This window comes from Peromyscus leucopus, chromosome 5 (genome assembly GCF_004664715.2).
Source record: "Peromyscus leucopus breed LL Stock chromosome 5, UCI_PerLeu_2.1, whole genome shotgun sequence".
NCBI classification, from domain to species: domain Eukaryota; kingdom Metazoa; phylum Chordata; class Mammalia; order Rodentia; family Cricetidae; genus Peromyscus; species Peromyscus leucopus.
In genome coordinates this window covers 57,446,202-57,470,865 of record NC_051067.1, presented here as the reverse complement: position 1 = coordinate 57,470,865, position 24,664 = coordinate 57,446,202, and the positions used below count along the sequence as shown (strand labels likewise).

Below are 24,664 nucleotides of genomic sequence, written 5' to 3'. Positions count from 1 at the left end.
CCTCCAAGTCTGATGGGGTAATATGAAGAGAGCGTGCCTCAGCAGAGCGTACTTGGCAATGTGGGAGCAAGGAAAATACAGTTAATAGATGTCTCTCTCTCTCTCTCTCTTTTTTAAAGCTATGATACATGGAAAAATTGATTTTTTTATTAAGATATTTTCTATTCATTTTACATACCAACCACAGATTCCCCTGTCCTCCCTTCTCCTGCCCCCAGCCTTCCCCCACCAAGCCACCCCCTATTCCCACCTCCTCCAAGGTAAGGTCTCCCATGAGGAGTCAGCAGAGCCTGGTACATTCAGATGAGGCAGGTCCAAGCCCCTCCTCCCTGCACTAAGGCTGTGCAAAGTGTCCCAGCATAGGCACTAGGTTCCAAAAAGCCAGCTCACACACTCGGGACAGGTCCGGATCCCACTGCCTGGGGGCCCCCTAAATAGTTCAAGCTAAACAACTGCCTCAACTTATCCAGTGAGTCTAGTCCAGTACCATGGGAGTTCCTAAGCTATTGGCCCACTAGTTTGGCTAGTTGTCTCTGTACTTTTTCCAATCATAGTCTTGATATCTCTTGCTCATAGAATCCCTCCTCTCTCTCATCGACTGGACTCCTGGAGCTCTGCCTGGGACCCGGCCGTGGATCTCTGCATCTGCTTCCTTCAGTCACTGGATGAGGGTTCTATGATGACAGTTAGGGTATTCAGCCATTCGATCACCAGAGTAGGCCAGCTCAGGCACCCTCTCAACTATTGCCAATAGTCTATGGTGGATTCATCCTTGTGGATTCCTGAGAACCTCCCTAACACTCTGCCTCTCCCTATTCCCATGATGTCTTGATTTATCATGGTATCTCTTTCCTTGTTCTCCCACTCACAAGGGACAAGCTGGAATACCTTCGCTGGGCAGTTGTGGCACACGCCTTTAATCCTAGCACGCGGGAGGCAGAGCCAGGCGGATCTCTGTAAGTTCGAGGCTAGCCTGGTCTACAGAGTGAGATCCAGGGCAGGCACCAAAACTACACAGAGAAACCCTGTCTCAAAAAACCAAAAAAAAAAAACAACAAAACAAAAAACCCACAAACAACTCTCCTTCATGGTTACAGTGTACATGCTTACCATGGATCCCTTGTCCCCTAATATCTAAATAATCTGATGCCCACTGAATGGCCTTGAATTCACAACCCCATATCTCTGCCACACACTGCAACGGGGTGTCTTAGTGACTCAGTGAAAACTTTGGGAGGTAATACAATATAAAATAGCAGTGCTAATAAGCATGCAGCGCCAAAAGTCCAGTACCCTGAGTTAAAAGCCAAGCCTCATCACCACCTTGGATCTTAGACACATTCATCTCTTGGTGTCTTCCTTTCCTTTTCTATACAATAGTGGGATGCTTCAGAAGCTGATCGTGACAATGAGCTGCCACATAACTCACCTGAAATGGCTGCTATAAATATGCCTGGCTGGGCACCAACAAGATAGAATTTGGTATCTTACTCCCATGTACTTAGGAAAAATAAAACATTGAGGATGGGCAAGATGGCTTTGTGGGTAAAGGTGCTTGCCTCTCAAGCCTGAGGACTTAAATTCAATCTCTAGAACCCACTTAGGACAAAAGAACTGAGTCCACAGAGCTGTCCTCTGACCTCCACATACTCTCCATGGCATGCGTCACCCTCTTCCTCATAGTAAGTAAATAAACTCTTTTAAAGAAGACTTTTTTGTAGCTGCTGTTCCAGGCAACTCTGTGCAGTCAATTTTAATAATGTCCCTTTGCTCCTTTGTACCTTCATCTACTATATCCCAAGCCACCCATCATACTGCCTGAGGCTGGGATAGCTCACGGCCCAGATGCATTGAATATACAAAAACATCATCTTCTTGAAAATGGGAAAACTGGAGTTCCAAGCAGGTAACAGCACCCAACTATGTAGCAGGCTGAAAATTTTCAGTGCAGGTAACAAAAAAGGCAACTCTTTTTTTTTTTTTTTTTTTTTTTTTTTTTTTGGTTTTTCGAGACAGGATTTCTCTGTGTAGCTTTGTGCCTTTCCTGGAACTCACTTGGTAGCCCAGGCTGGCCTCGAACTCACAAAGATCCGCCTGGCTCTGCCTCCCGAGTGCTGGGATTAAAGGCATGCGCCACCACCGCCAGGCTTTTTTTTTTTTTTTTTTTTTTTTTAATTTCAAAACCAGGCTAACCTTGAACTCAGAGATCTATTTGCCTGACCCTCCCTCTTGACTGCTAGGTTTAAAAGTATGCACCACTATGCCAGGCCTTTCAGATTTGTCTGTTCTTTATGACTATTCTTTTAGTTTTATCTGGACAAATTTCTTAATGCCCTCCAGCAATAAGCCTCAGGAGTTGGCTGCCAACCTCTGACGTGGATGCAGACCGAATGGAAAGATGGTAACAGGGCTGGAGCTGGAGCAGTTAGAAGGGTTCTTGCCCAACATTCACAAAGTCCTGGGTTCAATCTCTAGCACCAAGGAACTCCGGCATGGTGGTGCACATTTATAATCCTAGCATCTGGGAAGAGAAGGCAGGAGGATCAGAGGCTCAAGGTCATCTCCACACCATTGTGAGTTCAGTCAATCATGTATGAAAAATAAGAAAAGCTTTAGGTGAATGAAAATTCACAAAATAGGCTGGGTGTGGCAGCACATACCTTTATCCCATCTGAGTTGAGGCCAGCCCAGTCTACATAGTTCCAGGCCAGCTAGGGCACAAAGAGATCTTGTCTCCAAAAAAAAGTCCACAAGATTCCCAATGTCAGCACAAAAGAAATAATTTCTCTATTGCAGTCAATTGAGTATAGGAAACATAGCACTTAAAATATGGATATGCACTAAATATCCTAGCTGTAGATATTTCTATGTGAAGGCTACACCCTAGTATCACACGCAAGAATTCCAGAAGCAGGTGAGCTGGTCACCTTAATCCATCAGCTTTAGATACACACCTCAAGCTCTGAATAATTCTGACAGCAATTCTTTGCAAATCTCTCAACTCCGTGACAGACGTGCTAGCTCATGGAGGCTAATGATCAGGTTCTGACGCCTGGAGGAGGGACACTCAGATGCACCGTGATGTCCCTCAATGTTACTACTGAGCCAGCCCCACTGAACTTAGGGTCCTTGCAAAAGTTGTCATGGTTCCTGAAGACCCCAAACAAGGGAAGATCACACACATGAAACCAGCCAGCTTTACACATACATATAAAACCAGCCCTTATTTTGTGTGGCCAATTTCAGTCTGAAAAATATGCTATAATTTTAAAGGTCCAGAAGGGACAGGGGTCTAAATTTGGTCTTGACCAACTTTCCCTGTTGTTGTTATTATTTATTTGTTGGGCAAAGTCTCACTCTGTAGTCCAGGTTCATGATTCTCTTAACCTAAGCCTTCTTGGTTACCCGGTTACAGCACAATGAGATTATAGGTGTGTCACCAGGTTTGGCTCCTCCCTGGAGCATTTTTATAAAGGCAGTCCCAGTGTGTGTGTGTGTGTGTGTGTGTGTGTGTGTGTGTGTGTGTGTGTGTGTGTGTGTCTGACAGGGCTTGGGGAAAGAAGACCTGCCAAGCCCTTGCCCCTGACTTCTTTGTCCAAAAAAGAAAAGGAGACGTGTCTTGGGGACCGGTCCCACCAACGTCCTCAGGTCCAACAGAGAAGACCTCCTCCTGCACCACAGGGAAGCTAGGGTCAGGTCAGCAGGGAAGCCAGTGACTCGCAAAAGAGCTGCCATGTCCTGTGATGGCCATCCTGTGAAACGTGGCAGTGGAGAAACCTACCCCGCAGCCTGGTGTTCAAGTGTCCCCAAGGTGACAGGAAAACACCTCCCGGCTTTGCCAGTGGATTCCATGGTTACATCTTAAGCTACAAACGTGGCCTGAGCAACACGCCCACTAGGCAGCTCACTTCTGTCTACCCCCATGCGCTCCTGGGCGCGCCGCCTAGAAGGGAGACATCGCCTTAGAGCAATTCCACCCGCCCTTTCCAGATGCACCTTTCCCCAGCTAGGGATGGAATTGAACGAAACCTTCCCAAATCGTTTACCGACCGCAACAGGTGGGGCACGAAGGCAAACTGCCAGCAAATTCCGTGCTCGGGGTAAATGAGTGCGCCTGTGAACCACCACCAGTGTGCAGTCACCAAACCCAAAGACCATCCCTAACACCAAGAGCCTGCAATCGCAGGAGTGAGGGTGAACATGGAAAGAGACAGAGGTGCAGAGAGATACGAAGGAGGGGGAGAGGGAAAGAGTGAACCTGAGAAGACCCAAAGAAAAGGGGCGGGCGGTGGCGACCGCGGCCGCGCCCCAGTTGCAGTCGGTCTCCGGGTCTCTTCGGCCTCTGGGAGGCGCTGGCTCCGTGATCTGTGGCCAGGCCGGGCACACAGAAGGTTTCCGGAGCCACAGCGCCCCTGCAGCCCAGTCCGAGAGACGCAGCCCGCCGCCACCCCCGCCTCGCCCCGCCGGCCGGCACGAGTGCGCTTCCCGCAGAGGGGAACCGGCACAAAGCCGCTGCACACACAATGGCCGGGCTCTGCACGCGGCGTCGTCTGCAGCCTAGCCCCCCGCGCAGCTGCACTCACTTCTGGGCAACGAGGGTCGATGATCGACAGGCACCCAGATCTTCTGCACCCGGCTCTGAGTCAGTTCCAAAGGCATTTTCGTAGCTGCACTCGGCGACCCGCCACCCCAAGAGGCTCCGACTTGGGGAGAAGAGCAGTTGCAGATCCCCCCGGAACAAAGGACAGGAAGGGTGCGTCCGCCTGCACGCGGCTGGGCGCTCCCTTGCGCTGCTTTGGAAAATGTGCTTTGTGCGAAGTCTTGGAGGATCGCCTGAGCGGAGACACGAGACGGATGAGATCGGCGCGGGCTTGCGGCTGCGCGCACTGCTGGCTGGCTGGCTGATCGGCTCTGTTCAGAAGCTCAGGGATGCTTCAGCGCAGTGACAGCCGCGCTCCCGCTACCCAGCACTGCCACTTGCTCCTCTCCTGCTCAATCGGGATGCCACACGCACTGCCCGGCCTTTTAAGATCTGACCGGTAACGCGGCGCGTCAGCCTCGGGGCGGGCCGCATTCTTTGCGTCCCAGCCCCCTTTCACGTGGAGAGAAGGGTGGGCAAGGCCAAGAAACAGCCTGCTGCCGCCCCCTGCGGGCGGGCGAGGGCAGCACGCTCTGCTCCTGCAACCCAGTCGGGCTCTTTCGTCCTCTTTTACTTTCCCAAGCCGATCTATCCCCCAAGGGCACCAGGCACCGAGTCCCCAAATAATTTGAGCCACTTTCTTAAGCTGTGCCTAGAAGGGACCAGGGACCTGGTAATGTCCGATGTAGTCCGTCGACAGCCCCACCCCCCACCCCCTCACACACGCAGCCAGTGCGAGGTAAAAGCATCTCCAGACGCTATGTTTAAAACAGTATCTTCCCCATTTGGCCTTGCAAGCAGTGGGGCCCCAACACCGAACATCACAGTTACAAGCTTTGGGGGCCGACACAGTCCAAGAGCAGACCCGGGTCAGAACTGCCTCCTGTTAACACCTGTGTGTCTTCAGCCGCTGCTGTCACTGCCACCTCCGGGCACGGGCACGTATTTTTTTCCTGAAATATTTGTCCCTTAGAAACCTATGCTTGGGCAGTGTTGCCACCCCCTCAGCCAGTCCCCCGTTGCTAGGCGCTTGGAGGGGACCAAAAATTAAAGAAAATAAACTTTGGGATAGAGGGGAGTAATTGGTATCTTTATTTTCCCTTTCAACGTGGGCCGTATTCCATAGACCTTTCTCTCTGTGAGTAGTGAATAAAAAGTAGATCCTGTTCCTATCTTCATTACTGGACCATAAGCCCCGAGGCTTATAGTCGAGGGGTAGCCAGATCCTAAATTCATGTCACTTCCTCCCGCACACCCTGCCACTTTTAGTTTGATGTGAACATGCCCTGGCTTCCTTTCCCGATATTCGCACTTTGCATAGGCTGGCGATACATGACAGGCATGCAGTGAACTGCCACACGCCATTCATTCAGCGACAACGTGGGGGTCTTTGGGCGAGGAGGCATGACACTTTAAATGTGCCTTTAGCGAGTGAAGCCTCTGCACAGAAGCTTTGCCCTGCCCTGCCTAGCGGCGAGCTGCACACGTCGCGATGAAGCTGGGCTGTGATTGGAGGCGCTCGCGGAACCCCACACTGCAGTGGAAAAGTCTGCGCAGAGGCTGCCACACGTCGCGCACGTCCTGCATGCTTTGCTGGGAGGGCGCCGGCTCCCAGGCGGCGGGCGCAGCTGCTCTGCTCCCAACCCAGCCTGCCCCGCCCGGGACCTCCGCCTTCTCCAGCAGCCTGGAGAGCCCAGGAGACCTGGAGCGCCCAGAGGACCTGGAGCGCCCAGGAGACCTGAAGCACAGAGAGTCGCCCACCTGGCTAGTAGACCCCGGAGACCTCCGGACTCTGACCCCCATTCCCGCACCGCATCCTCCCCCGGCAGCCTCCTCAGAGCCTGCCCCCACTCCCAAGCCAGCTTTGCTGACCATCTGGTATCTGTGCTCAGGCTTCAGAAACCCGGTGCATTGCATTTGAACTTGTTTTTCTGCAGTGAGAGCAAATGCCAGAGGTGACACCCTAGAATGCCCAAGGGAGAGTCTCCACTCCTGAAATAAGAGTGGACTGACTCGACAAGGAAAATATCAAGTGTACGTGTCTCCAGGAAGGGTCCCCCTCACTGGGTTTGCAGGGTGCAGAGCAGGAAGCCGGGGGTGGGTAAAGGTGCATCCCTGCCGAGAGACACCCCCTTTCCTGCTCCCCAGCACCCATAGTGCACCTGGACACATGGTAAAGTTTCCACTCTTTTTGTTTGTTTTCTTTGTTTGAGGGAGTTTTCCTATGTAGTCCAGACCGGCCTAGAGCTTGCTCCTTCTCAGCCTGGTATTACAGGCCTGTGCTATGCCCTTGGCTGCCCACGTGAGGTTTTGCAGACACCTACAAGCCTGTCCAGTGGCCAGGCGGCATCCCTTCACCTCAAAGCTTAGAAACAGATTGCTGGGAGTTCATGGAGAACAGGGTGGGAATGGCACCAGTAGAGACCAATCTTTATTTATAGCTTGCATTGTATGTTTAAATCTGCTTTTCATGATTTTTATTAATTAATTTATTTATTTTACATCCCAACCAAAGCCTCCCCTCCCTCCTCTCTTCCCACTCCCTCCTCCTCCTCTCCTTCACACTGTCCATTCACCCCTCCTCCATAATCACTCAGAAAGCATCATGCCTCCCATGTTTTGCTATGCAAAACACTGCATAGCAAGCTGCCATAAGACCAAACACCTCTCCCTGTATTCAGGCTGGGCAAGGCAATGCAGCATGAGGAATGGGTTCCCAAGAGCCAGTCAAAGCACCTGGGACAGCCCCTGCTCCCACACATAGACCCAGCTACACAACTGATTATATATATATATATATGAGAGGAGAGAGAGAGAGAGAGAGAGAGAGAGCCTAGGTCAGTCCCATGCAGGCTCCCTGATTGTTGGTTCAGACTCTGTGAGTTCCCATGAGCCAGGCTATTGGTTTCTGTAGGTCTTCCTGAGATGTCCCTGACCCCACTGTTTCCTACAATCCTTTCCCTGTCTGCTCAGCAGGACTCCCTGAGCACAGCCCAAAGTTTGGCCATGGGTCTCTGAATCTGCCTCCATCAGTCACTGGATGAAGGATCTCCAATGACAACCAAAATCTTCACCAACTCCACATCCGACAGAAGGCTGGCCTCTAAAATATATAAAGAACTCAAGACACTAGACATCAAAAAGGCAAGTAATCCAACTAAAAAATGAGGGTACTAACCTAAACAGAGAATTCTCATCAGAAGAATCTCAAATGGCAGAGAAACACTTAAAGAATGTTCATCATCCTTAACTATCAGGGAAATGCAAATCAAAACGACTGAGATTCCATGTTATACCTGCCAGAATGGCTAGATCAAAAAAAAAAAAAAAAAAATTGGGAATCAATCTACCTCAAGACGCAGTGATACTCTTGGGCATACACCCAAAGGATGCTCAATCATACCACAAGGACACTTGCTCAACTATGTTCATAGCAGCTTTATTCTTAATAGCCAGAACCTGGAAACAACCTAGATGCCCCTCAGCCAATAGTACATTTATGCAATGGAGTACTACTCAGCTATTAAAAACAATGACATCGTGAAATTTGCTGGCAAATGGAGGGGGACTAGAAAATATCATCCTGAGTGAGGTAACCCAGGCCCCAGAAAGACAAGCATGGTATGTACTCACTTATAAGTGGATAGTAACTGTAAAGTAAAGGATAACCACGCTACAACCCACAGACCCAGAGAGGCTGGGTAACAAGGATGGCCCAAGAGAGACACTCAGATCTCCCTGGGAAGGGGAAATAGAGATCTCCAGGTTGGACTGGGAGTCAGTGGGAATGGGAACTTGTGGGATGGGGTTGGGGAGTGGGCGGAGGGGGACAGTGCTGAGAGAGATGACTAGAAAGGGGGGCTTTACGGAGTCAGGTAGAAGCCTGATGCAAGGGAAGCTTCCATGAGTCTGCAAGGATGGCCCGGGCTAAGACTCTTGGCAGCAGTGGAAGCGCGTAGCCTGAACTGGCCATCCCCTCAGATCGGATTGGCGACTGCGGAGATGTTTAAATCTCTTCCTTAAAGGTCAGCCCTCCAGGCAGGAGGTAGGCAAGCATTCTCAGCTGGGGCACTTTCCCTGCCCAGGTGCCAACAAGGTAGTGGGTGTCCAGAACAAAGACTGTTCTCCAGTCACCTCTGCTACCAGATAGGCAAGAGGAAGTTGACTTAACCCCTGTAGGGTTCCAGATAGCTAGATCTAGATGAGATGTGAAGGACACAGCTGAACTCACACTTGTTGGTTGGATCTTTTGAAGTGGTCAGCTTGCAACCCTAGGTAAACTAGCGGGCTCAGGGAAGGTAAAATTGCCTCAATATGATACCCCGCAGGAACAACCTGGCTGCAACTACATCCCAAATTCACCTCCTTAGGTTGTTGTTTAGCCATCTTCCTGACTCCTTCCTTCCATTCTGCTAATACACCCTTATCTTTACCTCCGATGTGGCCCCCTAGGGCTTCACTAACTCCCAGGTCTCCATGGTGGATATTATGAACTCAGCCCTTTAGAAGAGGCTGCCAGGAATTAGAACATTCTTTAAGATGGATTTCTTATAGCCAGGCGACTCCAATTGGTAGGGCTGATTGACAATTTCCCTTAGACTCGAGTTACAATCTAGACCCCAGGAAAGCCAAAAGAAACTACTGAACAATCTAGTCCACATTCCACAGCCCCCCACCTCTTGTTTATGGGAAGGAGTAAAGGAAAGATTGAAGATTAGAAAGGTCAAGGAATTGAGCCAAAGACCAAGGAAGGAAGCAGTTAGCAAGATGGTTGGTTTGTGGCCAGTTTGTTCTGTTTTAGAAACAGAATCTCATGTAACCTGGGCTGGCCTTGAACTCCACATTTAGCCAAGAAATTACAAGCATGAGCCATCATGCTTGGTTTATTTGGTGCTGAGGACCAAACCCAGGGTTTCAGGAATACTAGGCAAGCACTCTAACAACTGAGCTATATCCCCAGCCCAGTGTGAATGCATGTGTGCACACACGAGAGTGTGTGTGTGTGTGTGTGTGTGTGTGTGTGTGTGTGTGTGTGTGTGTGTAGGGTGATCAAATACTTGGCACAGCAGCAGATAGCGGTCCCCTCCCAAGTGGTCACATTATAGACCTACCCCAACCCAAGGTGCTGAGTACGACCCTAAGCAAGGGAAGACTTTCACCTGGGCCAGTTAAGTTGTTTGGTAGGAAAGAACAGAGAAAGGCCTCATCCTGTACATGAGATATTAGCATGGCGATTACCTAAAATGATACCCTCATACTCACACCCCACCAAACACTTGCTGGGTGGAGTACTCTCTGTGCGAAGTCAGTGAGCAGGGTCTAGCCTTAGCAAAAAGGACAAGGAAGCACTTTTCCTCCGTAACTTTTGTTCCCATCCTCTGGCCAGGGTCACCCAACCCTTACCAGTGCGGCCAAGATGTGGCTATCCACCACAGCAACAAGCAACTCCATTTCCTCGCTCTTGCACCAGCTACTTAGAGTTAAACGTTTAAACCAGACTGGTGCCTACACCTCCTCCCCAGGGAAAGAAGGATGGCCGTAACAAGCTCTGGCAGGCTGTGAGCAATCTCATGGTGCTAATTAGACCCAGAGTGCTATTGTTTGCTTGCTTGAAAGATCCCAGGTATGAAAGAGTGAGGCAGAACATCAAATAAACAGCAAAACCAAACCTTTGTGTCGCCACCCATCATCCAAAGATGAGGGAAGGTGACTTTTTGTTTGTTTTTCGAGACAGGTTTTTTTGTTTGTTTGCTTGTTTGTTTGTTTTTCCTATGTTAATAGCGCTGGCTGTCCTGAACTCCCTTTGTATACCAGGCTGGCCTTGAACTTACAGAGCTCCTCCTATCAGGTGACTTTTATCAATGAAATACTTGTGACTTGTATATGAATAGACATAGAGGTTGGAGGCTAGCTGCACAGAGAACACAGGGGGTTCCCAAATCCACTTCATAGATTATGTGTTTATTTACGTATTTTCAAAACCTGGAAGTTGCCAGGCATGAGGAACCACTACTGTCAGCCCAGCACTCAAGGTGCTGGGGACTAGGAGATCAGCGAGTTTCCCTACAGGCTTGGTGGCACACACCTGTAATCCCAGCACTTGGGAGGAAGAGGAAAGCAGGTCTCTGTGAGTTCAAGGCCAAGCCTGGTCTATGTAGCCAGTTCCAGGAAAGCCAGGGCTATGTAGAGAGATTGTGTCTCAAAAAAGAAGAAAAGAATGAAAATGAAAATCTCCTGAGGCTATATGTAAGTCCAGGGCCAGAATGGGCTGTGTGAGACCCTGTTTCAAAGGGTGTATGGGATGGGGGGCGCACACACTAAGATTTCAACCATAGCTGAGTAGAAATGCAGACAGAGACGTAGATGGAGGTGGGTGGGCAACGAAAATCTATTTTCCCCCATGAACCTGAAACTGCACTGAGAGGGAAATCCATTTTTAAAAAGGAATTCCTTATTTTTGTGTATATCATTACTTTTTTCTCCCATCTGAGTTAAATGTCTCACTATTACAGAGTGATGAAGGTCCACTGTGGTCACTTCCTGGCTCTGGATGAATCAACTCAGATTGTGCAACTTACACAAGTCCTACCAGGGTTGGGGATATAGCTTAGTGGTTGAGCACTTGCCTAACCTGTGGGGGAAGGGGGGCTCATCAAACCCTCCAACAAGCTTCTCTGCCCAATCAATGTTTCCTTGTTTTCATTGCTATTCTTTTGGGGGGTGGATGGTGGTGGTGGTGGTGGGTGGGTTTTTTTTGGGGGGGAGCATTGGTTATTTGCTTTTTAGTTTTTTGGATTGTGTGTGTATGTGTGTGTGTGTGTGTGTGTGTGTGTGTGTGTGTTTTGTTGTTATTTGTGACAGGTTCTTAGTCTGCAGTCGAGGCCAGGCTCATCCTCCTGCCTCAGCTTCCCAAGTGCTAGAATTATAAGAGCCTCTATGTCTGGCTTTTGTTGTTTATATTTGTTTTATTTGTTAGTCTTTAAAAGTTTTTAGATTTATTTATTATTTTATATATATATATATGAATTCCTTGTATGTATGTATGTATGTATGTATGCATGTATGTATGTATGCATGTATATGCACCACATGTGTCCTGGTGCTCCTGAGGGTTAGAAAAGGACTCTGGATCCCCTGTGACTGGAGTTACAGATGATTTCGAGCCACCCTGTGGGTTCTGAAAATTGAACTCAGGTCCTCTGTGAGAACAAGTGTACTTACCATTGAGCCAACTCTCGGGCCTAAATTTTTTGGTTTTGTGAGACTATATCCTCCTGTGTAGCTCAAGCAAGCATGGATCTCTCTGTTCTTCCTTGGCTTCCTGAGTGCTGGCTTATAGGTCTACACTGCCTCATGCCACTCTGCTATACTGTTATTCATTTACTTATTTGGTGTTTTTAGAAAAGGCTCCTATAGGCCGGGTTGGCCTTGAACTCTCTATATACCCTGAGGATGACACTGAACGATCTCTGCTGTGGGATGTCGTTCTGTATGCTGTGAATATGTGTTGCTCTAATTGGTTGATAAATAAAGTACTGATTGGCCAGTAGCCAGGCAGGAAGTATAGGTGGGATAAGCAGACAAGGAGAATTCTGGGAAGAGGAAGGCTGAGTCAGGAGTCACCAGCCAGACACAGAGGAAGCAAGATGTCAAAGTAGAACTGAAAAAAGGTACAGAGCCACGTGGCTGAACATAGATAAGAATTATGGGTTAATTTAAGCATAAGAGCTAGTCAGTAATAAGCCTGAGCTAATGGCCAAGCAGTTATAATTAATATAAGCTTCTGAGTGATTATTTTATAAGTAGGCCACAGGACACTGCAAGGGCCTGGCAGGACCGCAGAAACTTCTGACTACAGATCTCTCGCTCTCGCTCTCGCTCTCTCAGTTTTATGTGTATGGCTATTTTGCCTGCATGTATGTCTGTGCACCATATGAGCACAGTGACCACAGAGGGTGATGGATCCCCTGGAACTGGAGTCACAGATGGTTGTTAGTCACATATGGTGGGGTGGTGGTACTAGGGACTGAACCCACGTCCTCTGGAAGAGCAGCCAGTGCTCTTAACCACTGAGCCATCTCTCCAGCCCTGACACAGGACTCCTGATCCTACTGCCTCTACCTCCTAAGTACAAAGATTACAGGCCTCCATGTCTAGTTTATGTGGTTCTGGGACTGAACCCAAGACTTCACACACAGTAAACAAACCCTCTACCAACTGAGCTATATCCCGAGAGCCTGGTTATTGTTTTACATTTTGAAATTAGCTCATAAAATGCAGCACAGACTGGTCTTGAATTCAAGACCCTGCCTCAGGGCCCTGCGTTGTAGTAATTATAGATATGCACCACCATGCTGGGTAGGGCCTTGATTTTGAAAGACACTCTGCTTAGGTCCGTGCTCCTAAAGCTTTCTGTGGGTGTTTTGTGTGCTACTTCACACATCACTCTACCCTGAGAAGGTTTTTATTATTTTTTTGGTTTTTTGAGACAGGGTTTCTCTGTGTAGCTTTGTGCCCTTCCTGGAACTCACTCTGTAGCCCAGGCTAGCCTCGAACTCACAGAGATCCACCTGCCTCTGCCTCCGGAGTGCTGAGATTAAAGGAATGTGCCACCACCGTCCAACGAGAAGATTTTTAAACCCTCTGTCAACATCCTCACCCCATCAAGACATGGAGTATTTGTGTTAACAAGGGTTGGCTGGGTGGTAATGGCCAACCACCTTTGACGCCTTTAGGCACTCAGGAGGTAGAGGCAAGAGCACCTCTGAGTTTGAGGCCAGCCTGGTCTACAGAGCAAATTCCAGGACAGCCAGGGCTACACAGAGCTGTCTTGACCACTCCTCCCTGAAAGAAAAAAAGGTGTTATACCTTCAGAATAGTCATGCTTTTCCCAAACACAGTGTTGTATAGTTCAAATAGCAGTACTAGATCAATGTCAATTTCATTTTGATATTTTACTAGAGCTGCATAAGGTGTCTCAATCAGAAGAAGCAGAGCAAAAAGGTCATGGTACTCCATGTGCTATTCTGCAAATTCTTGGGAGTCTATAGTTATTCCAAAACAAAGAGATAGGTTTGGTGTTTCCCCTTGCATTTTTGTTTTGTTTTGGGCTTTTGTTTTTGTTTGTTTGTTTTGGGTTTTTGTTTTGTTTTGTTTTGTTTGCTTGGTTGGTTGGTTGGTTTTTCAAGACAGGGTTTCTCTGTGTAGCTTTGGTGCCTGTCCTGGATCTCACTCTGTAGACCAGGCTGGCCTCGAACTCACAGAGATCCACCTGGCTCTGCCTCCCAAGTGCTGGGATTAAAGGCTTGCACCACCACCGCGGGACTTCGCTTTGTTTTTTTTTTTTTTTTTTTTTTGACAGGGTCTCACTATGTAGGCCCAGCTGGCCAGAACTCAGACAGACAAGCTGCTTTGCAGAAATAAAAGACTCTGAAAGGAGAAAATGTGCAAAGAAGACTTGGAAACCAGATCAGCAGCCTGGAAGAAGCAGAAACCAAGCTTCCTGAAGGAGATTTAGACCAACTGAGGCACCTGGAAAGGACACTCTCCAACCTGTTGAGCTGCCTGCAGGCTACATGCTCAGTGTGCTCCAGGTTCCCAGCTTTGTGAGCTGTCACCCAAGCTGGGGTGGGCCTGGGTGATACAGCTGTCTTGGAGTAAGTAACCCCAATGTAACTCCTTAGTTCTCCAAGTTGGACTTTGGTGGTATCTGTACTTTGGTTTGCCATGGGGAAGTTCCCTGTGTGGTGTAAGTAGATTTTTGCATCTCCCCAGGGAAAGTTTTGTCACCCAACACCAGGATAGGGCAGAGGGTGGGTATTAGAGAGAGGGTGGTTGAGTCCATCTCTCAAGTTTGAGGTAGAGCTTTGAAGACAGTCGGTAGCTCTATAGTCTTCACCTCTAAGAGCAAGCTTAAAAAAGAGACAGTTGCAGGGGACTCTAAGAGATGCATGTGGAACATGGCTCACAAAGTGGGAACCGAGGTTCGGGGTGTGCTTGGTACCCCCAGTTGGTAGAGTGTTTCATTGCAGCAGGGAAAACCACTGCCTCTATACTCCTGGTCCTGAATCTGTGGCTGGAAAAAAAGAACCAGCTCCAGAAGTTGCCTCCTACCTCCACCCCATGCATTCTCTCTCCTCTCTCTCTCTCTCTCTCTCTCTCTCTCTCTCTCTCTCTCTCTCTCACACACACACACACACACACACACACACACACACACACACACACACTCTTGGGGCATGAGTGCACACTGGGGGCAGGGGAAGTCAACTGAAGTTGCCAACCCAGGCCTGGGGAAAACATGAACTGCAAAACATCCCCCTTCTGCTGAGTAGGGAAGAGTGAGTTCCAGCGCTGCTCAGAGGGATTGGCATTGAGAAAGTAGGGGAGGGAGGAGGGCGCTGTGTCGCAAGGGCAAGGCCGGCCTGCCTGTGCCTGTGGCGCAAACACGTGCTGTGGAGCAACTCCCAGCTGACAAACAGGGCTGGCATCCTTCCCCTGCTCTTCCCCTTGTACAATTCTTACTTCTCCCAGTGGAAAACAGCCTAAAAATAGAGCTGGATCACGAAAAAAAAAAAAATGAATGTAGGTTTTTGGAAAGCAGTGCTAACTAGATGTTGGAAAACTTACTCCAGCTGGGCTGTATTAGATGCGTAATGTTTAGATTAGAGAATGGAACAGTCTGGAATAGCCAGAGATAAGAAAGAGCCTGTTCAATTCTGCGTGGTGACTTGTAAAGAGAGTGTAAAGAAATCAATACATCTCCAGCATAGAGCTATCAGATTGTTCCCTGCGAGGAGCAGATTAAAAAACTAGATGTAAAATACAGACCATGTGGCTCAGTTGGTAGAGTGCTTGCCTGGAATGCACAAAGCTGTGGTGTTCTACCTCAGCACTGTAGATGCTGGCCATGGTGACACATGCTTGTACTCCTAGCACTGGGAAGGTGGAGGCGAGAGACTCAGAAGCTCAATGTCATCCTTAGCTACATAGCAAGCTTGGTAACTCACGCCTGGAATCCTATCACTTAGAAGCATCTCCATGAGTTTGGAGTCCATATGGGCTACATAGTGAGTTCCAGGTTAGCCTGGGCTACAGAGTGAGACCCTATCTCAACACATTACTTCCCAAAAAGAAGACTATAGCTAAATAGCAGCTAGTTACAAAGACTCAAGGTCTTATCTTTCAAATGTGGAGGTCAGAGAGCAACGTTTGGGATTTGGGTTCTCTCTTTCCAATACAGATTTCAGAGATTGATCTGGGGCCATCAGACTTGTGTAGCAAATGCTTTTACCTGCTGACCCATATCACCAACCTCAGGGAGCTGTATCCATTATGCTATGCCATGACCAGACATTAAGTGCTAGCTAGAAGGCAGAGAGAGTTTTATTTGGGGGAAGAGCAACAGTGGGCATCTACCCTATCACCATCCCTGTGCCATCCAGATCACAGATACAGCAGATGGAAGTCAAAGCAGCTGGTCTCCAACCAGCCCCGCAAAATAAGAGACTCTGTGATTTCTTGGGTGGCCCCTTCCCACCTCATCCTCTCACCAACTCTGTGACCTGAACAAGAAAAGTCTCTGCTCTCAAGAATTCTTTAGTCTTTGAGTCTATGAGTGCAATCCAGAGTGAGTCGGGGTCTAAAGCTGCTGACTGAGCATGCATTGACTGTGTCCATCACTTTGCATCTCCGTGACAGAACACCAGACACAAATGAACAACATAAAAGGGGGAGGGCGTATTTCATCTCCCAGTTCCAGAGGCTTTAGGCTCTGTTCGGCTGGATCCTTGCCTAATATGGAGCTCTACTCCTAATGGGACAGAGTGCCATGAATGAAAGGATATGGTGGAGCGGGACTGCTCACCCCATGATAGACAGACAGGAGACAAAGAGACAGATAAACAGAGACTTAGAGAGATCAGAGAGACAGAGATACTGTGGGGATTGGGGACAAGATACACCCTTCCAGGACATTCCCTGGTAATCTTCCTCCTACCAGGCCCCACCCCCTAATTTCCCATTAATGGATTATGAATCTATTAATGGATTATTCCATTGATAATGTCAGAGCCTTCAGATGTCTAATCATCTGGAAAAAAAGCCTTTAACATAGGAGCCTTCCTGGGAAAGTGTAAATTCAAACACAGCAGTAACACAGTTGATTCCCTCAATAGTCAAGGGTATAGAAGTCACTGGGGAGACCTTCCTTTGACAAGTCCTTTGAAAAGCAATGACTGAAGCCATCCTTGCTGGTAGGTAGGAATTAACAGAAAGAGACATGGAACTCATACCCCAAGTAGAAATAGTAGTTTCCATTTCTAATTTTTAAAATTTATTTTAGTTTTCTGAGACAAGATCTCATGTAGCCTAGGTTGGCCTTGAACTCCAGATCATCTTGCCTCCATCTTCCAATTGCTGGGATTACAGTCCCTGACTAAGCTGTTTTCCTGTTACTGTTTTATTCTGGCTGAGCATCCAAGGGTACAGTCCATCATGGCAGAGAAGTCAAGGCAGCAAGGGTTTGATAGAATTGGTCACATGTTCACAGCCAGAAAGAAAAGAGCAATGAGCTCATACCTCTGCTCATCTTTCCTCCACTTACACAGTCCAAGATCTCATCTAGAGAAAGGTACCACCACAGTGGCAGGTTGTCCTACCTCAGTTAGCGCTATCAAGGCAATCCTCCATGGACATGCCCAAAGGTCCATTCCCCAGGTGATTCTGTATCTGTCCAGTTGACAGCTAACACTAACCATCACAAAGTTTTTAATCACACACAACAACAACAACAAAAAGTGGAGATGTGATGTATCTTAGTGGGAGAACACTTACTTCAGTATATACACAGCCCTTGGTTTGATCTCAAGAAGGGGGAGGGGAGGGGGAAGGAGGGAAGAAGGGAGACTGGGAGAAAGAGGTACTTGCTATTTTCACATTCATATTCAAAGCACCATTACACAGGTCTTACATATGAATAACAAGGAGGCAGAGGCATAGTGTTCACTGAAAGATGAATAGACAAATAAGATGTGGTATATGGAGATTGTAGAACATTACTCAGCCCACAAAAGAATAGCGCTTAGCTAAGCCTCCAGAACATTAGGCTAAATACAAGTGTGTGTGATTCCACTTATCTGAGATACTTAAGTAGTCTGATTTGTTAAGGCAAAAGATAGAACAGAATGGTGAATGCCAGGATCTGAGAGAGGAGAGAAAATAAGGGGAGAGTTTCGGTTTTGCAAGATGAGAACATTCTAGAGCTCTGTTGCACAATGAGGTAAATATACTTAAGTCCACTGACATGAACACTTGAAAATGTTAAAGGGTACAATTCTGTATCACATGTTTTCACCACAACATAAAAATTTTTAAATTTCTTTTTAAAACATATAGTAATACTTTTTTAAATACAAAGGGTATGAGACCCACACGAGAGGAAAGGCAGTTCTACAAAAAGACATGTGATCCTTCCTAAAAGTCCCACATCTGTTGAACTGTGTTTGCCCTCGGTAAATACAGAACAATGGTGGGAAACTGGAAACTTCAGCAAAGTCTGCCTGGGAGATAAGCGCTCTGGAGCAGACGCCTTTCCTGGTTTCTATCTGTATGCTTTGTTTTTGTTTGGTCTCACTTTTGGTTTTGGTTTTGGGTTTTGGTTTTGGTTTTGGTTCTATGAGACCGTTTCTTACTTTGTAGCCTTGGCTGCCCTGGAACTCAGTACATACATCAGGTTGGCATCTAACTCTCAGCGATCTTTCTCCATCTTCAAAGTGATGGGATTTCAGGTGTGAGCTCCCATGCTCAGCCCTCTCCTTGTTCTGAAGAAATACGCTGTCAAGTGTTTATGGACAAAGAGATAGGTGGGTGGACAGATGGATAGACAAAAAGACAGACAACATTAAAAAGTAAGAGTAGCATACTAATGTTTGTAGAATCTGGGTAAAGGCTATCGGAAATACTTCGTCCTATTTTGCAACATTGCAGTAAATCTGAAGTTATTACAAAATGGAAAGTTAAAACTTGAAAATGTTAAAGTTCATGTGGAGCATAAAACGTCAGAAACTCCGCACATTCCCCTCAGGAGGCTCTTCCTCCACTTGGGATAACTTCGATCTGATCAGAATTCTTATGGCTCTTGAATGAACAATAAACAGAGATATCTCTGATCAACCATGAAGCCTGTAATCTCAGCACTTGGTAGGCTGGGACAGGAGGATTACTAGGTATTTATGCTGGCTAGTTTAAACTGTCAAATTGACATAACCTAGAACCACCTGGGAAGAGAGTTTTAGGAATTATCTAGATCAGGTTTGCCCATGGGTATGACTGGGGGGACTGTCTGATTGTTACTTGATAGAGGAAGATGCAGCCCCTTGTAGGTGACACCAATCCCCTACACAAAGAGTCCAGAACAAGGAGCAATCCAGCTGAGAGCAAGCAAGGATCCATTCATTTAATTCTCTCTCTGCTCTCGACTGTGGACATGATGCTTCACTTCTTGCCTTAACTTCACCACAATAATCAAGTATAACCTGGAACCATAAGCCAAGTAAACCCTTTCTTCTTTAAACTGCTTTTTTGTCAAGATCTTTTATTGCAACAATAGAAATGCACGTAGAACAGCATTTAAGTTCATCCTGGGCTAAATAGTAAGTTCCAAGCTAGCCATGTCTAAACCAAATTCAAACAAGGCCAGGGATATATTTTAGCTGGTAGAGTGCTTGAATGCATACACAAAGACCCAGGGTTCCATTTCCAAAACTGGATAGTGGTGCATGTCTGTAAGTCCTGCACTCAGAAGCTGAGGCCTAAGAATCAGGAGGTCAAGACTAATCTGGGCTACGTGAGACCTTGTTTTAAAAAAAAAAAAATCAAAACAACTGAGTCTGTAGCTTAATGTTGGAGCAGCTGGTTGGCATGTGCAAGGGCCCTGGGATTCAATTCTTAACACTAAAAACAAAATGTGACAGATAATCATCAATATATTTCATTGGACTTGGCTTTTGCTGACAGCAATAAATAAAAGACCTTCAATGAGTGAAACCGGTGGTGTCTACTTCCACCACAGTGGCAGGGAACGTCTCACCATGGTCCCATCTCACCATTCACTGACTATTATACCGCACCATATAAGCTGGGTAGCATAGAAAACAGTGCTTCTGGCGGTGAGAGGCTTTCACATTCAATTCCCCTGGCCAGACTGAGTCATAGCCCACACCTAGCTGCAAATAAGGGGACAAAGGTTGCCTCCTAGCTGGCCCACTGCCCAGAATTCTTCTACTACGGAAAAGGGGGAGAATGGATGCTGAGTAAATGCTCGCAGTCTCTTTCAGTATCCTTTTCCTATAAGAAAGTGTTTAACAAACACCAAAGAAAGGTCCGCTCCATGAGATGGAGCCCACACCTAACCCTGCCAAAGTGGCCAAGAACCTAAGACTAGATAGGTCACAGGCTTAGGGGGGACCTAACACTATTACTCTGCTAAAGAAACACAGCAATAAGGACTCCTAATGACAAATGGTTATACCCATAGGTCACGGCCTCACTCTGCCCTCACCAGAGAAGCTTCTTCTTGCAGTAGATGGGAACCAAGACAGAGACCGATGCCTGGAAAATGTGAAGAGACTGGGAGATTTTGGAACACTCAGTCCTAACTGGGATGTCTTCATCAGAGCCGTGCCCTCAGGGCTCATGGATCTACATTAGAAAAGGATGTGGAAAGATGGTAAGAGCCAGAGGTGATGGATGACTCCACTCCAAAGAAACAGTAACTCCCAGACACAACAGGACTGATGCACATATGAACTCCCAGAGACTGTGGCGGCTTTCACAAGGTCCACACAGGAACAAGACAGATGGGGTCCCAGAAAAGGGGAAGTGGACATGGATCCCCACCCCTAACCAAGAAACTATATGCAATTGATACCCACTGGCAAAGGAAAAATCCGTTTCTTCCTATGGACTCTTGCTGGGTGTATTAGCCACACTTCAGGACAGGCCCCATGCCTAGGAGCAGTTGGCCAACACAAAATGAACTCAGTGATGCTGATGCTGGGTGGTGGCAGCGGCAGCGCATGCCTTTAATCCCAGCACTAGGGAGGCAGAAGTGGGTAGATCTCTGAGTTTGAGGCCAACTAGGTCTACAGATTAGAGTCCCAGGACAGCCAGGAACTACCCAGTAAAACCCTGTCTTGAAAAACTAAGGGGAAAAAAAATGAACTCAGTGGTATGTTTGTAGACTTTTTGTCTCCCATTTTGCTTCATTTGGGCATATTTTGTCTTATTGATCTGTTATTTTATTTGCATTTTTATGTGTGTGTGTGTGTGTGTGTGTGTGTGTGTGTGTGTGTTAAAAAAGAAAGAAAGTCTTTTAACTAGATACCAGGTGATGTATGCTTGAAATCTCAGCACTCTGGAGGCTGAGGCAGGAGGATTGCCCAGAGTCCAAGGCCACCTTAGACTGCAGAATGAATTCTAGTTCGGCCTGGGCTACAGAATGAGTCCCTGTTTGAAAAAATAAAACAGAACAACACCCGAAGGTGACAGGGTTGGGGGGGGGGGTGGCTCAGCTGGTCGAATGCTTGCCCAGCATGCCTGAAGCCTTGGTTTGCTCTCCAGGACTGCATAAACTGGGTGTGATGGTTTATACCCATCATCCCAGTACTGGAGAGGCGGAGTCAGGGAGACCGGAAGTTCAAGGTCATCCTCCGCTACATAGTGAGCTTGAAGCCAGCCTTGACTACATACTAGATTCTGGAACGAGCCTGAGCTAGTGTTGAGATTCAAGAATGAATAAATTAATTAATTAACAATTGGAGAGAGGAAGGAAGGCACTGTTGATGTAGTACAAGGAAGTGAGAATGATCTAAGGGAGTTTGGGGGGCTGGGGAGTGACCACCACAGTCCATATTGCAGAGGTCAGAGGGCAACTTTCTAGAACCATTGTGTCCTTTCACCAGATAGATTCCAGGGATGGAACTCAGGTAGTAAGGCTTGAGGGCAAAAGCCTTTACCAGATCATCCACCTTGTTGGTTTAGGGGTTACTTTTCTTTTTTTAGACAGTGGTCTCAAACTCACTATGCAGCCAAGGTTGGCTTTGAATTCCTGCTGCTCTTCCATCCACCTCTGAAGTACTGAGATAATAAACATGGGTCACCACCAATGCACCATGCAGCTTCAGTTTTGCTGTTGTTATTGTTTTCCTTCCTTCCTTCCTTCCTTCCTTCCTTCCTTCCTTCCTTCCTTCCTTTTTCATTCTTTCTCTCTCTCTCTCTCTCTCTCTCTCTCTCTCTCTCTCTCTCTCTCTCCTTCCTTCCCTCCTTCCTTCCTTCCTTTCGTTCGTTGGCGCAAGGCAGGGTTTCTCTGCACTTTGTAGACCAAGCTAGCCTTGAACTCAGATCAGCATACCTCTGCCTCCCGAGTGCTGGATAAAGGCGTGCACCACCACTGCCCATCACCATGCAGTTTTTTAGCTGAGCTCTGAAACCCGTCATAGGTCTAGCGGCAACAGACAGACGATAGGGAAGGCCACAGAAAGCATAATAGCCACCACCTCACCCTTGTGATGGCCTCTACTTCTGTATTTCATTCTTCCCAGTTCTTTGAGTTGTTTTGTGTGCATGTGAGGGATTTTTGTTTGTTGTTTACTTTAAAAATGTAAAATGACTTTAAAATGTAAAAGACTACTTATCAATTAACATTTGTTTATTTGCTTTCAGGCAGGTTTTAGCTATGTAGTCCCTGGCGGTCTGGAGCTCACTATGTATCAAACTACTGATCTTTCTGCCTCAACCTCCCAATTTGAATTATAAATGTGGGAACTAGGGAGATGGTGCAGTGGATAAGAGCACTTGCTGAGTGAGCATGAGGATGTGAGTTCAAATCCCAGCATCCACATAAAAAGCAGGGTGTGGCCAAAATAGTGACAGGGAGGTGGAGACAGAAGGCTCACTGGGGTCTGCCACCTGCCAGTCTGAGTGATCGAGCCCCTAAAGGCATGCACAGTGGTGTGCACCTGCACATACAACACACATACCTATATCACATGTACCTACACCACACACACACACACACACACACACACACACACACACACACACAGGATGAATTACAAGTGTATGTCTGTGGTGATATTGTGTTCCCCAATACGCTGTGCACCCTAATAAACTTATCTGGGGTCAGAGAACAGAACAGCCACTAGATATAGAGGCCAGAAAATGGTGGCACACATACCTTTAATCCTAGCATTCCAAAGGCAGAGATCTGTCTGGATCTTTGTGAGTTCAAAGCCACACTGGAAACAGCCAGGCATGATGACACACGCCTTTAATCCCAGGAAGTGATGGCAGGAAGCAGAAAAGTATATAAGGTGTGAGAACCAGGAACTAGAGTCTTTTAAGCTTTTAGGCTTTTGAGCAGCAGTTCAGCTGAGATCCATTCAGATGAGGACACAGAGGCTTCCAGTTTGAGGAAACAGGATCAGCTGAGGAAGGCGGGGAGACATTAGCTGTGGCTGGTTCTGATTCTCTGAATTTTCATCGTTCACCCCAATACCTGGCTCTGGGTTTGTTTTTATTAATAAGACCTTTTAAGATTCATGTTAAATGTCATTATGGTCTTTTGTTTGTTTGTTTTTGTTTTTTTAAGACAGGGTTTCTCTATGTAACAGTCCTAGCTGTCCTGGAACTCACTCTGTAGACCAGGCTGGCCTTGAACTCAGAGATCATCCACCTGCCTCTGCCTCCAAGTGCTGGGATTAAAGGCATGCGCCACCACTGCCTGGCTTATTATGGTCATTTTTTAACATATTTTGGCTTGGATCTTTTATTGTTGTTGTCTTATTTTGTTTTCCGATGTTGGAGTTCAAATCCAAGGCCCCGTACCTGCTAGGCAAAGAGCTTTACCACTGAGCCATATCTTTGCTCTCCAATCTTGGTCAAAGTATGCTTTCAGAAAACAATCTGAGCCCTACTCCTGTTAAATCATCTACGATTGATAAACATCTTGGGAGGAAGCCCCACATGACACTTAAGAAAATAGACATGCAAGCTGCCTATGGGAGCAGCCCACCTGGATGCCTCCGGAGACGATTACTGAGGGGGCTGGAACCTGTCTCCATAATCCTCGCCCAAACACTGGCAGACTCAACGGAAGTGCGGGAAGAATAGAAAGGCCTTGTGGGCTGCTGATAGCGATGTGTCCACAGATCAGCAGGAAAGCCACGGGCTATATACTCCAGTCATATGAGTTCTCACAAGACACCTGCTAGGAAGCAAGACTTTGGCCTCCTGCCCATTTAATCACATTTTTTTTGTGTGTGTGTGGTTGTGCTAGTCTCAATAAATTGAGATCTATCCAGGCATGGTGGTGCACATCTGTTTTCCAAGTAACCGTATGCTGAGGCAGGAAGATTGCTGTAAGTTGAAGGCCACCCTGGGCTACATAACAAGACCCTGTTTCAAAAACCTAAATGAGGTGGGCAGGGGGTATAAATCAGCTTGTGGAGTGCTTGCTAGCATGCACAAAGCCCTGGGTTCAATCCCCACCAAATAAACCAGGCATGGTGGTCCAGACCTGTAATAAAGTCACCCTCAGCTGCACTTAGCTCAAGGCTACCCTAGGCTACAAGAGACCCTGTCTGAAAAAGAAAAACGGCTGTTTGGTTGGTTGGTTTTGAGAACTAGAACTGAGGTGACCTGTGAGGAGACTAGACACATTCTTAGGGTACTAAGTTCCTTGGGAGTTTCCAGAGAAATTCCCCGCTGCTTGACCCACTGGAAGTCCCCAAGAGGATGAATAGGCATGGCTGGGAAGGACATAATCTCCTAAGCAGGGCGTTGTCTGAGCCTATCTGGTGTATGGATGCGTGTGTGCTCACAGGGTCTCTGCAATTCCACACTCAGAACTTGAAACCACAGAGTGGGTCCATGAGAATCCACGGTACCCTGGCTGCACCTGCCACAAACCAAGTGGGGTCCCTGGAGAGTTAGGGAGTGCATGGCACCAGATCTACCCTCTGTCCT

General features: G+C 47.4%; 1 protein-coding gene across 9 annotated transcripts in view; it reads right to left on the bottom strand.

Annotated features, from left to right (window-relative positions):
- Pfkfb3 (6-phosphofructo-2-kinase/fructose-2,6-biphosphatase 3) overlaps positions 1 to 24,664 on the bottom strand; it is an 85,280-nt gene that overhangs the window by 25,480 nt on the left and 35,136 nt on the right. The window contains exon 1 of one of the 9 annotated variants that reach the window (XM_028891346.2): positions 4,584 to 5,083. The exons of 5 other annotated variants lie outside the window; for them this stretch is intronic. In XM_028891346.2, the coding sequence (XP_028747179.1) occupies positions 4,584 to 4,659 (76 nt within the window). In that variant the 5' untranslated portion in view covers positions 4,660 to 5,083. Of the gene's footprint in view, positions 1 to 4,583; positions 5,084 to 24,664 lie in introns of those variants that run through there. 3 more of the 9 variants (XM_028891357.2, XM_028891387.2, XM_028891396.2) reach the window with 3 other exon arrangements.